The sequence below is a fragment of the Camelus bactrianus genome, chromosome 9 (assembly GCF_048773025.1).
Source record: "Camelus bactrianus isolate YW-2024 breed Bactrian camel chromosome 9, ASM4877302v1, whole genome shotgun sequence".
Lineage (NCBI taxonomy): Eukaryota > Metazoa > Chordata > Mammalia > Artiodactyla > Camelidae > Camelus > Camelus bactrianus.
Window position 1 is genome coordinate 16608125 of NC_133547.1, and position 14959 is coordinate 16623083.

General features: G+C 54.6%; 1 protein-coding gene across 2 annotated transcripts in view; it reads left to right on the forward strand.

Annotated features, from left to right (window-relative positions):
• The first annotated feature begins 11815 nt into the window (after positions 1-11815).
• The window catches only part of PEPD (peptidase D), a 106938-nt gene continuing 103794 nt past the window's right edge, over positions 11816-14959 (forward strand). For both annotated transcript variants that reach the window (XM_010950048.3, XM_010950049.3), the window contains exon 1: positions 11816-11957. In XM_010950048.3, the coding sequence (XP_010948350.2) occupies positions 11941-11957 (17 nt within the window). In that variant the 5' untranslated portion in view covers positions 11816-11940. The remainder of the gene's footprint in view (positions 11958-14959) is intronic.

Sequence of the window (14959 nt, forward strand, 5' to 3'; positions counted from 1 at the left end):
CCCCGTGAGTCGCTGCATAAGAACATCACTCTATCCCATCTGCCACTGATGGGCATTTGGGTAGTTCTAGTTTGCAGCTTTTCCAAACAGAGTAGCTACAAGCAGCCGTGCTCGTGTCTGCCGATGGACAGATGCTCACATTTCTGCTGGGTGCTCGCTCACCCGGGAGTAGGGTTATTGGGTCAGAGGTGAGCACTATTTTAAGGCTGCAAATGAATGCTTTCTTTTCCAGGTTTTGTGAGTTGTCTAGGCTGAATGTGAAAATGGAGACAGAATTTGGGGTGAGTGGTGGAGGGACAAGAGGATGAGGGAGCAGAGCCCTTCGGCCACCTTCAGGAGGCCGGAGCAGAGTGGAGGGGTGGGGACCCAGTGGGGAAACTAGTGTGAAGTTGGTCGGGAGAGAGAAGATCCTGCCCGTGGACCACCGCTGCTTCCCTCTTACGGGACCCTTATCCCACTGTCCCTGCTGACAGTGCCAGGGAGGACTATGTCTTGAAACTTTTTTGGTCCTGGCTCCCAGCAAAATCAACCAGGGAATTTTCAAAGAATCTGAAATTCTGATTCAGTTGTTATGCAGCGTATGCAGTGAAGCTCTGTCACCAGCAGCTTTGAGAGATTGTCCGGGAGATTCCAGTGGGAGCCAGGGAAGAGGACCACAAAGCCTCATGCAGTAGTGGTCCCTGAGGTCACAGTTGGTCCCCAAGAATCTGGGTGCCCACTGAAGACCACCCACCCTCTGGCAAACGTTGTGTCCGGCAGGGCTCTCCGTTGTAAACGACAAAAATGGACTTAAACACAGGTATGCGGAAAGGAGCTCCTGGAAGGGTGTGAGGCAGCTCTCGGAACCTGCTGAGACCCAGGCTGGGGAGGAACCCCCGGAGGGCAGCCTACAGCACCTGCTCCCTCCGCAGCCTGCCCAGCTGTCAGCGCTGGCTCCGAGTGAATCTTTTCTGCCTGAGCGGAGCCCTGGGCAGGGCACTGGCTTGGCTATGCTTGGAGCCTGCACACCCAGCAGCCCTCGAAGGAGAAAAGTGTGTTGGAGCACAGGGCAGCTGTGGTGACAGTGCCCAGGAGTGCTAGCAGGGTGGGGGTGGGGCAGGGAATTCTCTGCCTGATCAGGAAGGGGCTAAACTGGGCGGGATGGATACTCCCAAGTGGCTGATGGTCAGTGACTCCCCACTTTCTCTCCAGTGGCCCAGATTCTGCAGCCAGTACTTAAGCCCCAAGAAACATGGGACCCAAGTGAGCTCTTAGCTGGGCCCCTGGGTCCAGCAGAACAGAGATTGACCAGCAGTGTCCTAGGCCCCTTCCCTAAACTATCTCACTCTTTTCACCAACAGTGTGACCTTTACCACACAGTTTGGACAGTGTCCCCTCTTGCTGTGGTCACTATTGGCATTTTGTGGTTGACGTGGCAGTCCCTCAGTGAGCTGGCTCTGAGGTCGATCAGGGCAGAACATGTTTCCTGGAACCCCCTGGGGCCACCCAGGAAGATGAGATATGCATGTCAGGATCCCAGGGAGTCCCCAGCCACCCCCCCCCCCCCCCCCCCGTAGCCCAGGTGCCCCTCCAGGTCTCTGGGAGGAGGGAGCAGGCAGGGAGGCCTGTGGGGACTGTTGTGGAGCAGCCCCCCTCCCTCCCCAGCTGACTGGGCTACTTCCCTCACTTCCCTCCCCCTCACTCTGGGCTCAGGTGCTGGGAGAAATCTCTGAATCCATGGAAACCACAGAGGAGGCAGAAATCAGAAGGAAGGAGGGGGCTGAGCACTGTCTTGCAAACCCTGGGGAGGGGGAGGGCGGACAGTCCCTTCCTCAATGAGTAAAAGCCTGAAACACCATTTCTCTCTCAGTGGCAGCCACCTCCCCCCACCCCAGGGCTGGGCTCCCATTTCTCTCCAGGGCAGGGAAGGGACAGCGGGAGGGGAATTGTTGCTCTGGGAGGAGCCAGCAGGCCCTGGGGTTGGGGGCAAGGGTCAGGGTAGGGGGCAGGGCTCTGGGGCTGGGAAGTTGGGAGATGCGAGTCAGTTGTGGAGAGAGGCAGAGTTTGGGAGGCAGGGGTCAGGAATTGGGGATCAGGGGCTGGGAAGGTGGGGTTGGCTACACCGGGCCTGGGCTCCCATGAGCCAGGGTTGTCCCCACCCCCAATGGCCCCAACCACCCAACTGTCCTCCTGGCACTGCCCCGGAGGGCTCTGTCCGTGATCCTCGTAAGTAATAACCAGGCCTTTTCCTTCAAAACACAAACCAACCAACCTCCCCTCCCAGACAGTCTGTGTGACTCAGGAGCCAAGGACGGGAGGGGGGGGGGGCGGCAGGCCAGAGTAGGAGGTGCAGGGAGCACTGGGGGAGGATCCAGCAGATTCCGGGTTCCCAGATTAAAGCAAGCTCCCTAGTTTGCAAAGGACTGCAGAGCATTCCTGAGATAGAGGGTTTTTTTTTAAGTGGTTTTCTTTCTTTTTAATTACACAAATGCATGAATATATTCTCCTTTTTAAAAAAATTGACCATGAGATAAATGTATAGTCCCTTCCACATCCTCACACGACCCCCTCCCCCATCCCCAAAGACAACACTTTGGTGTATCTTCTTCCAGACCTTCTCAGCTTTTTTACAACATAAACATGTGCCCGTAGAGAATTCATAGGATGTCTATTGTTTCACAGGTTTGTAAACATAATGATGTAACACAAGATGCACCGTTCTTCAACTCTTTCACTCAACAGAGCGCCACTGAGATTTCTCCACGGAGATACCTGTGGATCTAGGACATTCCTTTTAATGGATCTCAAGTGCGTGCAGATGAGGGTTCACGTGTGGATGAACACACAGACTGCTTCTAGTTTTTCATTGCTGCAAATGATTCTTCAGTGTGCGTGCTGGTTTATAGCTTCTTGTACTCACAAGGTGGAGCTTCTTTAGGGTAGATAATGAGAATTGCAATTACAAGTCAGAAGGCTTAGTTTAAAATTTTTTGGTTTAAGAGATATTCCCAAAGCGCTCTCCAAAGTAGGCGTTCCAGTTTATTTTCCCACAACCTTAGAACATTTGGTCCCAGCAAGCTCTTACTTGATGCCCACTTTGGGGTGGGAGGGTTGAGCTGCGGGCTTTTTAGCCAGCAGGGGCTGGGTCCCTTGGTGGAGCCAGCGAGCTTTCCTGTCTGGGCTGGGAGTGGGGCGGGAAGGAAGGGGTGGGAAAGTGAGGCATGAAAGGTCCCTTACTGCAGGGAAGGGAGGGAATAAATGTGTGGGTGATGGGGTGATGAACTCAGGACTGATGCCTGGGGCCCATGCCTCCTCCCTGGAGAGGCAGTAGACAGGTCCAGCAGAGTAGCACATGTGAACTCAAGACACAATGGAGGCTGAGCTGCCTTGGGTGGCTGTCCACACAGTAAACCCCACACCTGGCCGCAAACCACAGGTAGCTGGAGTGCTGGTTAAAAGTCCAGGCTCCTGGGCCACACTTTATCCCACCAACTCAGGATCTCTGGTGGGTACCCCCCACCACCCCCAAAAACCACACAGAGAGAGCTGAGGGCTTGTCCCTCTGTGGGTGAGCCTTCCCCAGCAGACACAGACCCCCTGAGAAGGGGCCCTAAGTCTTCACATAGCAAGTGCCCTTGGTGACAGAAGGGACAGAGTCTGCCCTTGGCATCAGATCCAAAGCTAAAACTGGTTCTCCGTTCAGCCAATTTTGCAGACGGAGTTTAGGGAGCATCCGCAAATAAGCCCGGAGCTCTTCTCAACCCAGTTTGGGCCGCCTCCTCCCTCAAGCAGAGCTGCCGCCAGGGGGAAGTTTTAGGTCCATCCTCCTCTCAGGTCCCCGTAAAGAAGCCCTGGTTGCCCACCCCCGACCCGGGCTGCTGCTGCGGCTCTGGGAAGCCCTGGTTGATTGCCTGGACTCCCCCAGAGGCAGCTGGGGGAGGCCTTGTGCTGGGCCGGCAGCTGGTCCTGTAGGAGGAGGATTCGTGGTCTGGGAGGAGCTGCCTGTGCAGAAGCTTCCGCCTCTGGCATTTCCACTGTGAGATGATTTTCAGTAAATTTTCCCTCAAGCCCTAAATATTGATCTCTGAGCTCTGGAAATAAAATTGTAATTTTCCCAAAGACTGTTTGAACGGAACATCCAGACAGGATGGGGAAGCGAGCGAGACCCCTGCCGTCTCATGAAGCTGCCGGCTAACTCAGCGTCTGACTCAGAGACTGTGCTGCTGTCTGGACTGAGTACAGCAGTGGCAACGCCTTGGGTATCTGCAAGTCTTTTTAAAAGATGCTCCGGACAGAATGACTAGCGCTTGGAAGTGTGGTGGGTGCTCAGCTTGGACAGTCCGAGCCTCGGACTCGGGCAGGCGTCTCTGCAGAAGGATGCTTGTCTTCATTTAGGTAAGAAGGTGCTTTTGCTTTGGGAGGAGCAAGGCTCTCCTTGTGCTCTGTGCTTGGCCTCCCACGAGGTTTGGGTCTGTGTGAGCAAGGCTGGCCTCGAGGTGAACTCCCTGCTGGAGGGCTCTCTTCCTGGCTTGCAGATGGCTGCCTTCTTGCTGTGCCCTCACATGGTGGGGAGAGAGAGGGAGCTCTCTGGTGTCTCCTCCAATAAGGGCACTAATCCTATTGGACCAAGGCTCCACCCTGATGACCTCATTTAGCCTTGATTACTGTCCCCTCTCAGCTACCCATCCAGGCTACCCAGGTACAATCCCATGCTGTGTACACCCTGCGCTGGCCTTGCTTTGGGCTGTGACACTGCAGGCCAAGTTCCCAGGCCAGGCTCACTGGCTCTCGGTGCACTCAAGGCTCTACTAACATAATCATTTGGATTTAATTGGCACCAGTCCCATCCCTATCATCAAGTTCCGTTGAAAGTCTCTTCCACGTATTCCGGGGGTCCCCAGAGGGATTCTTACAGAAACTCAGAATCCTCCCGTTTCTTGTGCTTCAAGGCAGCTGCCCAGGAAGCCCCACTAGGGGCACCATGTCTCTGCACCACCGCTGCCCAGTGGGGGTGCTGCCTCTTGGGGCCCCCAAGGCAGTTCAACCACATGGTGCTGGGCGGAATCGAGGTCCCTACAGCCAGGCTGTGCACCAGGCAGAGGTGACGTGAAGGTCATACTTTCTCCCCAGGGTCCCCCAGCAGTTCCGCTGGGACTCTGCACCTCCCAGAGTTCCTTGTGAAAACAGCCCCTACCACATCTGTCCCCAGGCTCCCCTCTAGGGCCGTGGTCCCAGGCCCCTCTCCCTCTGCCCTGTGTGATAACCCAGCATAACAAATTGCCCAATGTAATGGCTCAAAACCATCATTTACATAGCTCAGGATTCTGGGGGTGGCTCGGCAGGTCTCTGTTGGACTCATTCGTGGATCTGCAGTCAGCCCTCAGGTTGGCTGGAGGCTGATAATCTAAGCTAGCCTTGCCTGTATGTCTGCTGGTTGGCAGGCTATCAAACAGGTATCTTATACCCTGGCAGGCTAACTAGGGCATCTTCACCTGGTGCCAGGGCTTCCCAGAGCGGCTAGAGGTTCAACCCCAGTGGGTGAGCCCTTTCCAAGGCCTCTGCTTTTGTGAATGTCTTATCATCCAAAGTAAGTCATGTGGCCACTCCAGATTCAAGGGCTTGTGAAATAGACTCTAGTTCTGGATGAGAGGGGCTGCAGCATCACTAAGCAAGGGCTTGGGCACAGCAGGGAAGAGAATGTGAGGCGGATTTTGCAATCCTTTGTATGTCCCTAACCCCTCTCACAAACCTCCTTGCCGCCCTTCTTCCCTACATGCAAATCTATACCTACGAGCAGAGCTCTGTGGGCTTCACAGGTGGGGCCAAATGCCCTGGGTACGGCCAGGGATGCCCTCTCTGCGGCCTTCCCCACTCACTTTCGTTTCCCTGCATCTCTTCAGCATCTCTGTGTTTAGCCAGACTGCCAGCTCATGCGGAGGGAGCAGGGCTGGCTCAAGGTTGGTAGCCAGGCAGCCCCAGGACCCAGCCAGTCCTCTTGAAGGCAGTAAGCACAGCTCTGAGCACCTTGGCTTGGGATTATGGGTTCACCCATTTGGGTCAAAGTTGCTCTAGACGTGGACTGAGAGTGACTTCGTGGGGCATCCCACCCACCTGCACGCCTTGAGGATAAGGGTCCTGGTGCTTTCCTGCTGCCCGTACTTCTTACGTTAGCACTGAAATAAGGATGGCAGCCACCCCGAGCCAGGGGCTGTGCTGAGTGTCTCACAGGACCACCCACCTAATCTCCTTAACAGTCCTCCGAGCTGAGGCCCATCACATCCAGTTTATGGAGGACGCAGCTGAGGCTCAGAGAGGTTGGGTAATTTGCCCAGTGCCACACAGTGAGCAAATTAAAAAAAAAAAAAAAAGAAGAAGAAGCCAGGAATGAGACCTAGGCTCCTGCATCCACAGCCTTAACCTCCATGTACATGCTGTAAGATAAGTATCAGAGTAAGGGAAGTGACCACTGCCTCACTTGAATAGTGTTAAACTGTCCCCCAGCCCTGGTGTTCAAGGAATCCTCTGCCCCTTGCAACTGCCTCTTAAGGGAAACAAAGGCACTTTGTTGTCTCTGCCTCCAGATGGGGAAAGTGGGGTCCAGAGAAGTCACGGGACCCAGGCTTCCGATTCTGAAGTCCACACACTTCTTTTCTTTCTCCCCTATGTGATTTCTAATGGGCCATTGGTGCTTTGGGCTATTTATTCGGCAATGATATGGAGGCAGGGCGAGCTGAAGAAATGAAAATGATGTATTCTCCTGTGTAAACTGCAAAGAAAAACCATGAAACGAGAAACTCACACTTGTGCTGAAATGAAAATCGCTCCATTCTACACTTTTTGATCGTAATATTAAGGACAAGTTTGTTCAAGTCAAACTTTCCAAGGTTTTATTTGGGGGGAGCTGCTGGCACCCCAAGTTGGTACCCACAAGACTATGTGTCTTAGGAGTTTGTGTATATCTCCCAGCATGTTAACCCTGATCTGTTCTGAGAATAAGACTGGGTGAGATGCCAGGTCCCCAACCCTCCCCTCCTGCCTGCAGAAACCCAAAGGGACAAGATGGCCAGAGAGTGGGCATGAGGCTTGGGCTCTGCAAGTGACTGCACTGCCCACCAAAGGCTTTGGCTGTGCAGGGAGAGAAGCCTGGATGCCGTGTCAGTCCAAAGTGATGTCCAAGAGTAGGGGTGGTGGCAACAATTTGGGGCAGCAGTGTGTGGTGTGGCTTGGCTGTGTGCTTGGCCACCAGTGTGCCTGGCTCCTGCCAGTTTTCTGAGCCTGCCTTGCCTTCAAATGTGCCACTGGACATTCCCCAACACATCCTCCTCTGCTGGAGATGGCCAGACTCGGGGGCTGTTTGCTACAAAGAACCCTGATAAGCATGGGGCTCAAAATGGGAAGAGACTACAAGCAGCCTTGGCAGTCACACGGGAGAGTGGTGAAGGGGCAGCAGGAAGGGAGATGTGGGGGTGGAAATGGCAGGGGGCGGGGGACGACAGGCACTGAGGAGGAAGAGCAGACAGGTGTGAGTTCAGGAGAGCAAGGAGTCACAGGTGACCCCAGTTTTGCACGTAGCATGGACAGGCTAGGTGGCTACTGGGGACATAGTCTATGGGCTGAAAAGCATCCTCCTTAAAATGACACCAATGAGAGGGGCAGTTGTGAATGTCAATAGGAATGTCAGAGACATTCATTATCTTGGAGCTGCACAGAGGGAGAGCCCATGCCCTGGGTCACAAGCCACAGAACCCAGTTTCCCTGCTCTGGGACTGTACCCTTATGCTTTGGAATTTCATTCATTTTATCAAGATCTTGAAATGTGTTAATAAAGTTACACCGATGAATAGCCCAGCACGACATGGGAAATGCAATAAAGGTGAAAGCAATAAAAGGTGGAGGGACCAGCCACTCGACACTGATACAACTCCTAAGAAATGAAAGTAATTATCACCTGCCCATCCTGGCCAGCCCACTCCGCGTGCACGGAGGAAAACCGTTTCAGAACTTTATTTCCTATATCGGATGTCGATAACTGGATGTATTTATAAGTCTCTCTAGAAGAAAACAGCTTGTGATTTCAAGATGAGAAAACAGTCTTCCGAACAGTGGAAAACAATATATTCCCCATTTTCACACACAATACACACACAAATGCACACACGCACACACACACACACACACAAAGAGCTTGTTTCCTTCGATGTTTTTAAGGTGCTATTGGAATGATTTGACTTTCCGAAGCCACCGTTCCATTTCTCATCTTGAATTGCCTCGTAGACCCTGGCAAAGCACTCAGCGGGGACCACTTCATCTGAGGCGGTGACGGGGCTTCCTAGGGAAGGGGCACCCCCACCCCTCCCCTGGCTGCTGCTTGCCTCTTTTCTGCGGGAAGATGGATACCCAGGTGGGCTGGGTGGGGTGATGAAGGGCAGGAGGAGGGTGGCGTGGTGTGGGGGCTCCTCTGGGGGGCTGACGGATGCTGGTGACAGCTGTGGCATGGAGCAGGAGGAAGGAGCAGGCCAGGCTGGCCCCTGGAGTGGGAGAGCCACGGCTGCCACCGCTGCTGATGTTGCAAAGGCTGAGGGCTGGGATCTGCCAGAACCGTGATGGAGAGGCGGCCTCCTGGGCATTTCATTCCATCACACTCCTTCCTTCCCTGCTCGAGATGAGGTTGGATTGGAATATGACACCCCTGCCTCCCATCTCACACCCACACACACCCATACCCCGCTCTTCTTTCTGCTCAGTCTACTTGGTGCTGGTTTTCTGAGCCCAGTCTTCTGGTCTCAGCAAAAGCAAATGATCACAAAACCCCCACATAATGTCCCCTGGGGGGTTTCACCCCCTGAGGCTGGTGCCCCATGCAGTTGGCACAGAGCCTGTTGCCAGCTCTTTCTAGTTCTCTCCTCCAAGCCTCCCGAGCTCCTTACTCCTGGCAAGGGCTCAGACTGCACTGCTCTCCTGCTGAGGATCCTTCAGTGACGCCCCACTCATCACACACTCCTTCTTCTCTTGGCCCTCCCAGATGGTGGGCTCCTTGGGGATAGGGCTAAGGGCCCCTTTTCCTTCTCTGCTCCTGGACAGGGCAGGGTCTGAGCCCCATCCCCTCATAGTGTGACACAGTGATACCATGGGACAGCTTGTTAGCAAAGGCAGACCTGGTGCCAGGTCACCTCCTATGTGGTCCCACAGAGCCTTCTGGCCGACCAGTGTCCTCAGTATGCAGCAGGAGATGGACGGAGCCTGTGTCCTGGCTCTTCCAGGGATGCCCCTGCAAGGCCTCAAGTCAGAGTCTGGCTGGTCGCCAACTCTGAGCCTACCATCTCCAGGCAGCCAGCTGTCAGCAGTGTCCATGGAGCTGCAACACCGTGGTAACTGGATTGGGCAGAGTGGGCCGAGCAGGGAAACCTGGCAGGACACAGCGTCACAGGGACAAAGGGAGCCTTGGGGGCCTTAAGGAGGAGACTTCCCACGACCAAGTTTCTTTTGTGGATCTCTGACCGGAGCAGGGCACTTCTGGGGAGACGTGATGCTCTGGTTACTGGGCCGGCTGAGCACAAACACTTCTCAGCCACATGTAGGTCACTACGAGAGGAGACTATTTCAGCCAAGGGTCCGTGACCTCGGAGGGGACGCCGCGTGAGGCCCGAGTGTGCTGGCTGGAGCTCTCCCTTGCTGATTTACACACTCTAGTTCCAACTCTCTAAAATCAATCTTTCCCCAATTGCTTCCTGGCTCCTGGCAGCGCTCAGGGTCGGCCCTGCATGAGTAACTATGCAATCTTCTCCCACTCCTAGGGCTGCTTCTCCTGGAGCCCCTGCCAGAGCCCTGATGAGAAGGGGTGGGAGTGGAGGCAGCCCTGCCAAAGTCTCTGATGGGAGGGGTGAGCAGTGGCAGCCAGCCCTCTGTGCCAGTCTCACCTAACATGGGCAGGGCAGGCCTACTGTCCAGACAGGCCTGAGTGGGCAGGAGGTGTGGGCAGGTCCTCCCCAGCACTGCTCACAAACAAAGGTTCTCCATCCATTTGGCAGATGCCCTCCCCCTATTATTTTGTGAATGTTTAGGTTAATTACTTCTTTTTCATATTAATAAACACTCAGAGCTGGATTAATTTTGACATATTTCCTGTCAAAAGAAAGGGTAGAGGGGCTGTGATTATCTCCAGGGCAGGTTTTCCTTCCGCAAAATAGCATGAAAAGATCATTTTACTCACCCTTTTTATTTTTAAAAATTGTCTCTTATTAGAGAATCAAGTCTTTTTAGCTGAAGGTGGAGAAACTGTTTAATGGGAAGAGGGGGTCCAAGTCCTCAGGACAATGGGCTGGCCAGTAGAGTGTGGGGCCTGGGCCTCTGTTCTGCTCCCTGGAAACTGACAAGAGGGCTGATCCATCCTCTTTGGGGTCCTGCCTGGAGGAAGTGGGAAGGGGGAGGAAGGTTCGAGGTCCCCTCTTCCTCAGCCTTCTCTGGGTAAGGGAAGTGAGAAGGGCTGCCACTTTCCTCCTTACAGCTCTGGGCCATTTTAGCTGTGCCACAGGCTAGAGGTGCCTAGATATTTGCTCATGAAATCTTGCAGCAGCCCCATGAGGTGAGTACCATTAGCTTCCACCTGACAGATGATGAAACCAGGGATGATGCTGGGACTCAAGGAGGCACACTGTGTCGTCCATCCTGTTTATGCTCTGTCTTGATTCCTCTCCCTATTTAAGGGGCCTGCTCTGTTCCCAGCTTTACAGGGTCAAAAAGCAGCTGTTTTGCCATCTTGCAGTCCCTGATGCTTCCTAGTTCAGTCATGGTGACCCACATACTTGTCCTGACAAAGAAATAAGCTCTTCAAGCAGAAGTTACTTCCAGCCGTGAGATAGCTAGGCACTAGGGTCAGGGGCTCCATGGGCACAGCCTCCTTCCTGTCCACACACATCTGCATACCCTCGTGGGGCCCAAAACTCAAGAGGTATCCCCTCCTACCAGCCCTGGGACTCCTTCCTTTAGAGAGCCAGTGTGAGTCACCCCAGAGCCACTGCTGCACAAGCTCAGCCCCTATGTGAGCTCAGGCGAGTTACCTACCTCTCTGGGCCTCAGTTTCCTCATCTGTAAAATGGCATTAAGGATAGAGCCTACTTCACAGGGCTGTTGTGAGGATTCAAAGAACTAACATTTGCAAAGCATCAGGACACAATTACTGCTCCGTATTTGTTGGCAGTAGTGGTTAGTACTACTGTTACTCCAAGGCACGCACAGCACAGGGAGCTCCCCTGGAACATCTACTTCCCATCCCCCTCCCTGTCCCCTCCCCAACTCCCTGGAGGACCCTGCATCCAACACGACTGCACAGAAGGGCAGAGATTCTGGTAGATTCTCCCTCCTCAACTGTGCCCTCCATGTGCCTATGCCTTCCCAGCCCTCCTCACTGGCCTCTCTGCCTCCAGGTCCCTCTTCATTCTGCAGTTGAGGGAGCTTGGAAAGGTCCTACCAGAATTAACTCCCCAGTGCCATATTTAAGGCGCTGCGAGATCTGACCCTTGCTTACCCCTGAGGCTGCACCTCTCACTCCCACACCCCTCTCCTGGGCACTGAACTTTTAGGCTACTCCAATTGCCTCGGCTTTTGCTCAAGCCATTTCCCTTCTTCAGCAAAAGCTGTCACCTCTGCCCGCCCCTTGGTGACCTTCCCCCTGGGCGGGCTGGGAAGGTAGGGCTGAATCAAGGTATCTACTGCCTCAGGACGTTCCTTCTTATTTTGGAAAGGCCTCTGCCCCAGCCCCGCTCCTCGCCTGCTGCCAGAGGCCGTCGAATAAACAGATTCTCCTCCTTGTGCCGGACTAAGCCCCTCCTGGCCCCGCGGAGCCCAGTGTTGGAAGAGGCGGGGCAGGGGCTTAAGGCCCCGCCCATGCCCCGCCCCGCGAAGTGGGACTCCGGTGGAACTCAGCTGACGCCGCACTTCACGTGACGCTGGAGCTGGGCAAGCATGGCGGCGGCCACCGGGTGAGTGCTGCTGCTGTCCCCAGCCTTTGCCCCGCTGTGCGCTCCGGGGGCTTGGGCCTCCAGGCTGCACAGTCTGTGAGGGCCCCGCCGCCGGGCGCGCCGTGTGGCCGCGGGCAGCGCGCTTCTTCTCGCGGGTCTGGCGTCCGAGCGCGGGGCGGCTGGCTGCGCGTCCGAGTCAGCCCCCCGGCTGCTGCCCACTGCCCTCGGTGACCCCGTGGCCCTCAGGCCCCACCCGCGCGTGTGGCGTCCCCACTCCGCGGCCGAGGTCGGGGCTCGGGTCAACACGCGCGGTCACGGCCACATCCCTCAGGTGGGAAGGCGGTGTTGCAGGACCCTAGCTCTCCCTGGAGGAGGCAGTGTTAGAGATGCGCTTGGAATCCCCTCCCCATCGGGGCACTTCCCCACTCCCTTCAGGGACCAGGTGTTACCTCCTCAGAGAAACTTTCCGTAAGCAGCTCTCCCATTCTTTGTAGCCCTTGTCACCACCTGGTAAGCTATATAGTACATTAATGAACAACAAAAAGGACTTGTTTCTTGTCTTCTCTCCATTTAGAGTGTGAGGTCAAGGCCTTTGGTTCACTCCTGAGCCTTGTTAGCATAGTGCTTTGCACACAGTAGCTGCTTCATAAATTCTGCTGAATGAGAGAATGGATGAGTGGTCCTAGTGGGAGGAAGTGTGGACAGATAGGCTTACTGAAGCGTTGGGGAGAGTCCCAGATGAGGGAACATCCGAGCAAAGGTTGAGAGTTCAGAGTGTTCTGGGGACAGGGGCAGGGGAGTGCATCCCTGTGCTGGAGGGTGTGGTGTCCCAGCTGGCTTTTACAGACTTTCCCCTAAGGGACTGAGACTTCCAAGGATTTTAATCTGCTCACATCTGCCTTTTAGGCGATTGCCCCCTGGGCTATCTGTGAGTTCAGGTCAAGGCCCAATTATGGGGACAGCACGTGAGCTTGATGTTGCTGGGGGCTGGGAAGGGTAGTGATAGAGGGAGGGCACTGCCCCGGATGCCAGGCTGAAACTGAGATCAGATGGGATAACTGGTAAACTAAATACGTCTCTCTTTTGGGGAGGTAGGGAGAATGGCAACAGAAAATGGCCCCCTCAGTTGGCCTGCAAGTTTGGAAGAGCTTAGGACATACAAATCAGATATTTAGTGGGCACCTGCTGTATTCCAGAAACAGTACTGGGCCTACACTTAGGTGTTCACTGGCCCCTGGGGCAGATGTCATCCATCTGTCTGCCTCTGGTATTTGTGTGTGCCATAGAAGGGCATGGATTCTGAGCTCAGGGGAGAATGCAAGTAGGCTTCACTTCCTGGATGACATTTGTGCTAGTCTTTGAGCACCCCTCAGGCAGAGAACTGTGCTTGCAAAGTCCCAGATGAGTGTCAAGCAACCCAGTGTCAGATCCTTGAACCTAGCCTGTGACCCTGTCTTAAAGAGCAGAGTAAGCAGTAGATGTAGGCCAGAGCCCAGAAGTGGGTCTGTTACCCCTATATCTAGGCTGCCAGGTGGTCATAGGAAGTTCTAGGGGCTGGGTTTAGGTGCAGGTCTCCATGCTAGCTTGAGGTCTGCTGCTCTCCTGAAGGTACAGGGGAGCCAGGATGGTGATTGGTTGGGGGTGAGCCTGGAGTTGGCTGAATCCTGGGAGGAGGGCTCTCACAGCAAAGCAGATTCTCTGGGCCATGGGGCGGTACAACTGAGTGACTGAGGTCTTAGAGGTGTGCGTAATTGGAAGGGAGACCTGACAGGTGCAGGTAGCTTCCAGAGCTTGACAGGGCCTCCTTGGCAAGAGCCATCCCAGGCTGGTACGAGCTGCCCTGCTGGACACTTTGAGCCCGAGGTCAAGCCCAGCAGCTTCCTTAAGAGGAAGACGTTTTAAATGTGCCTCCAGCAAAGTTCGGTGCCCAGCTGCACACACAGGACAGATCAGAGTGTCAGGCGTAATGAGGCGTCGCACCATGAAGTCATGGCCACGGGCTCCCCGGGAGTGGGATTTGGTTGCCTGGGCCAGGGGAGGCCAGGAGAGGCCGGGGAGCCTGGAGTGTGCTCCCTGTGATTTGGGGAGCAGTGGAAGTCATAAGCTAGCATCTCAGATTCAGTTAGAAATTTGAGATACTCCTTTGGGATGTGTTTCAGGGTTAATCTTGCTCTGTCTTGCCAGCCTGGGCAGGGACTTCAAGTTAGAGTCAGAGGGTCCCTCAGTCCCCAGAGGGCCTGCTGTGAGATCACCTCCATGCCTCCACCCCCCATCCCATAGCGCTTGGTGGGAGGGAACCCTGCCTTCTCCTTCAGTCGTGCTTTGAGCTTTCCATGGACAGATTAGAGACTTCTCTGCTGTAGCCAGACCTGCTTCACCTGCCCTCCTCCTTTCTCTCCTCCCTTTGTCCACTCATCTGCTGGCCCAGAGTGCCCTCATCCTCTGATCTGTTGTTCACAAACTTGCAGACCCAGGCTGGATGATTCCTCCTCTTCGAAGCCTTTCCTGAACCCCCCTCTCCCCTTCTGACCTCCAGTAAAGGCTTCCTGCTCAGAACTCTAGAGAATCCCAGTTTTACCCACTGGCAGCATATGCTTTCCTACATCTGCATGCATGCCTATCATGGTTGGGTGAGGGGGTGCTTCCCTTCATGCCTCTGCCAGCATCCTTGGAACCCAGGGACCAGTTCAGTCTGTATCTCCAGGGCCATGTGTCTGCTCTGTGATTGGTGCTGGATGACACACTGCCAAATGAATAAAAGGAGGATTTACTCTAAATTAGTTCAGTGTACCATCCAGCTTTCCAGAGAGGCTCTCAGTGATTGAGGAAAGGAGTTGTGGGTGGGAGTGGGAACAGAACTCTGAACAGGATGAAGAAATATCTTTAATTCTTTAACTGAGTGACTCCCAGGAAGCTGCTGTCCAGAGGGCCTTTGCCCAGTGAGAAATAGCACGTGAGCTGCCCTGGGTGTGTACCTGTGGTTGCGCTGGAGTCAGCATTTCTGGAGAGAAGTTATCTGGAGG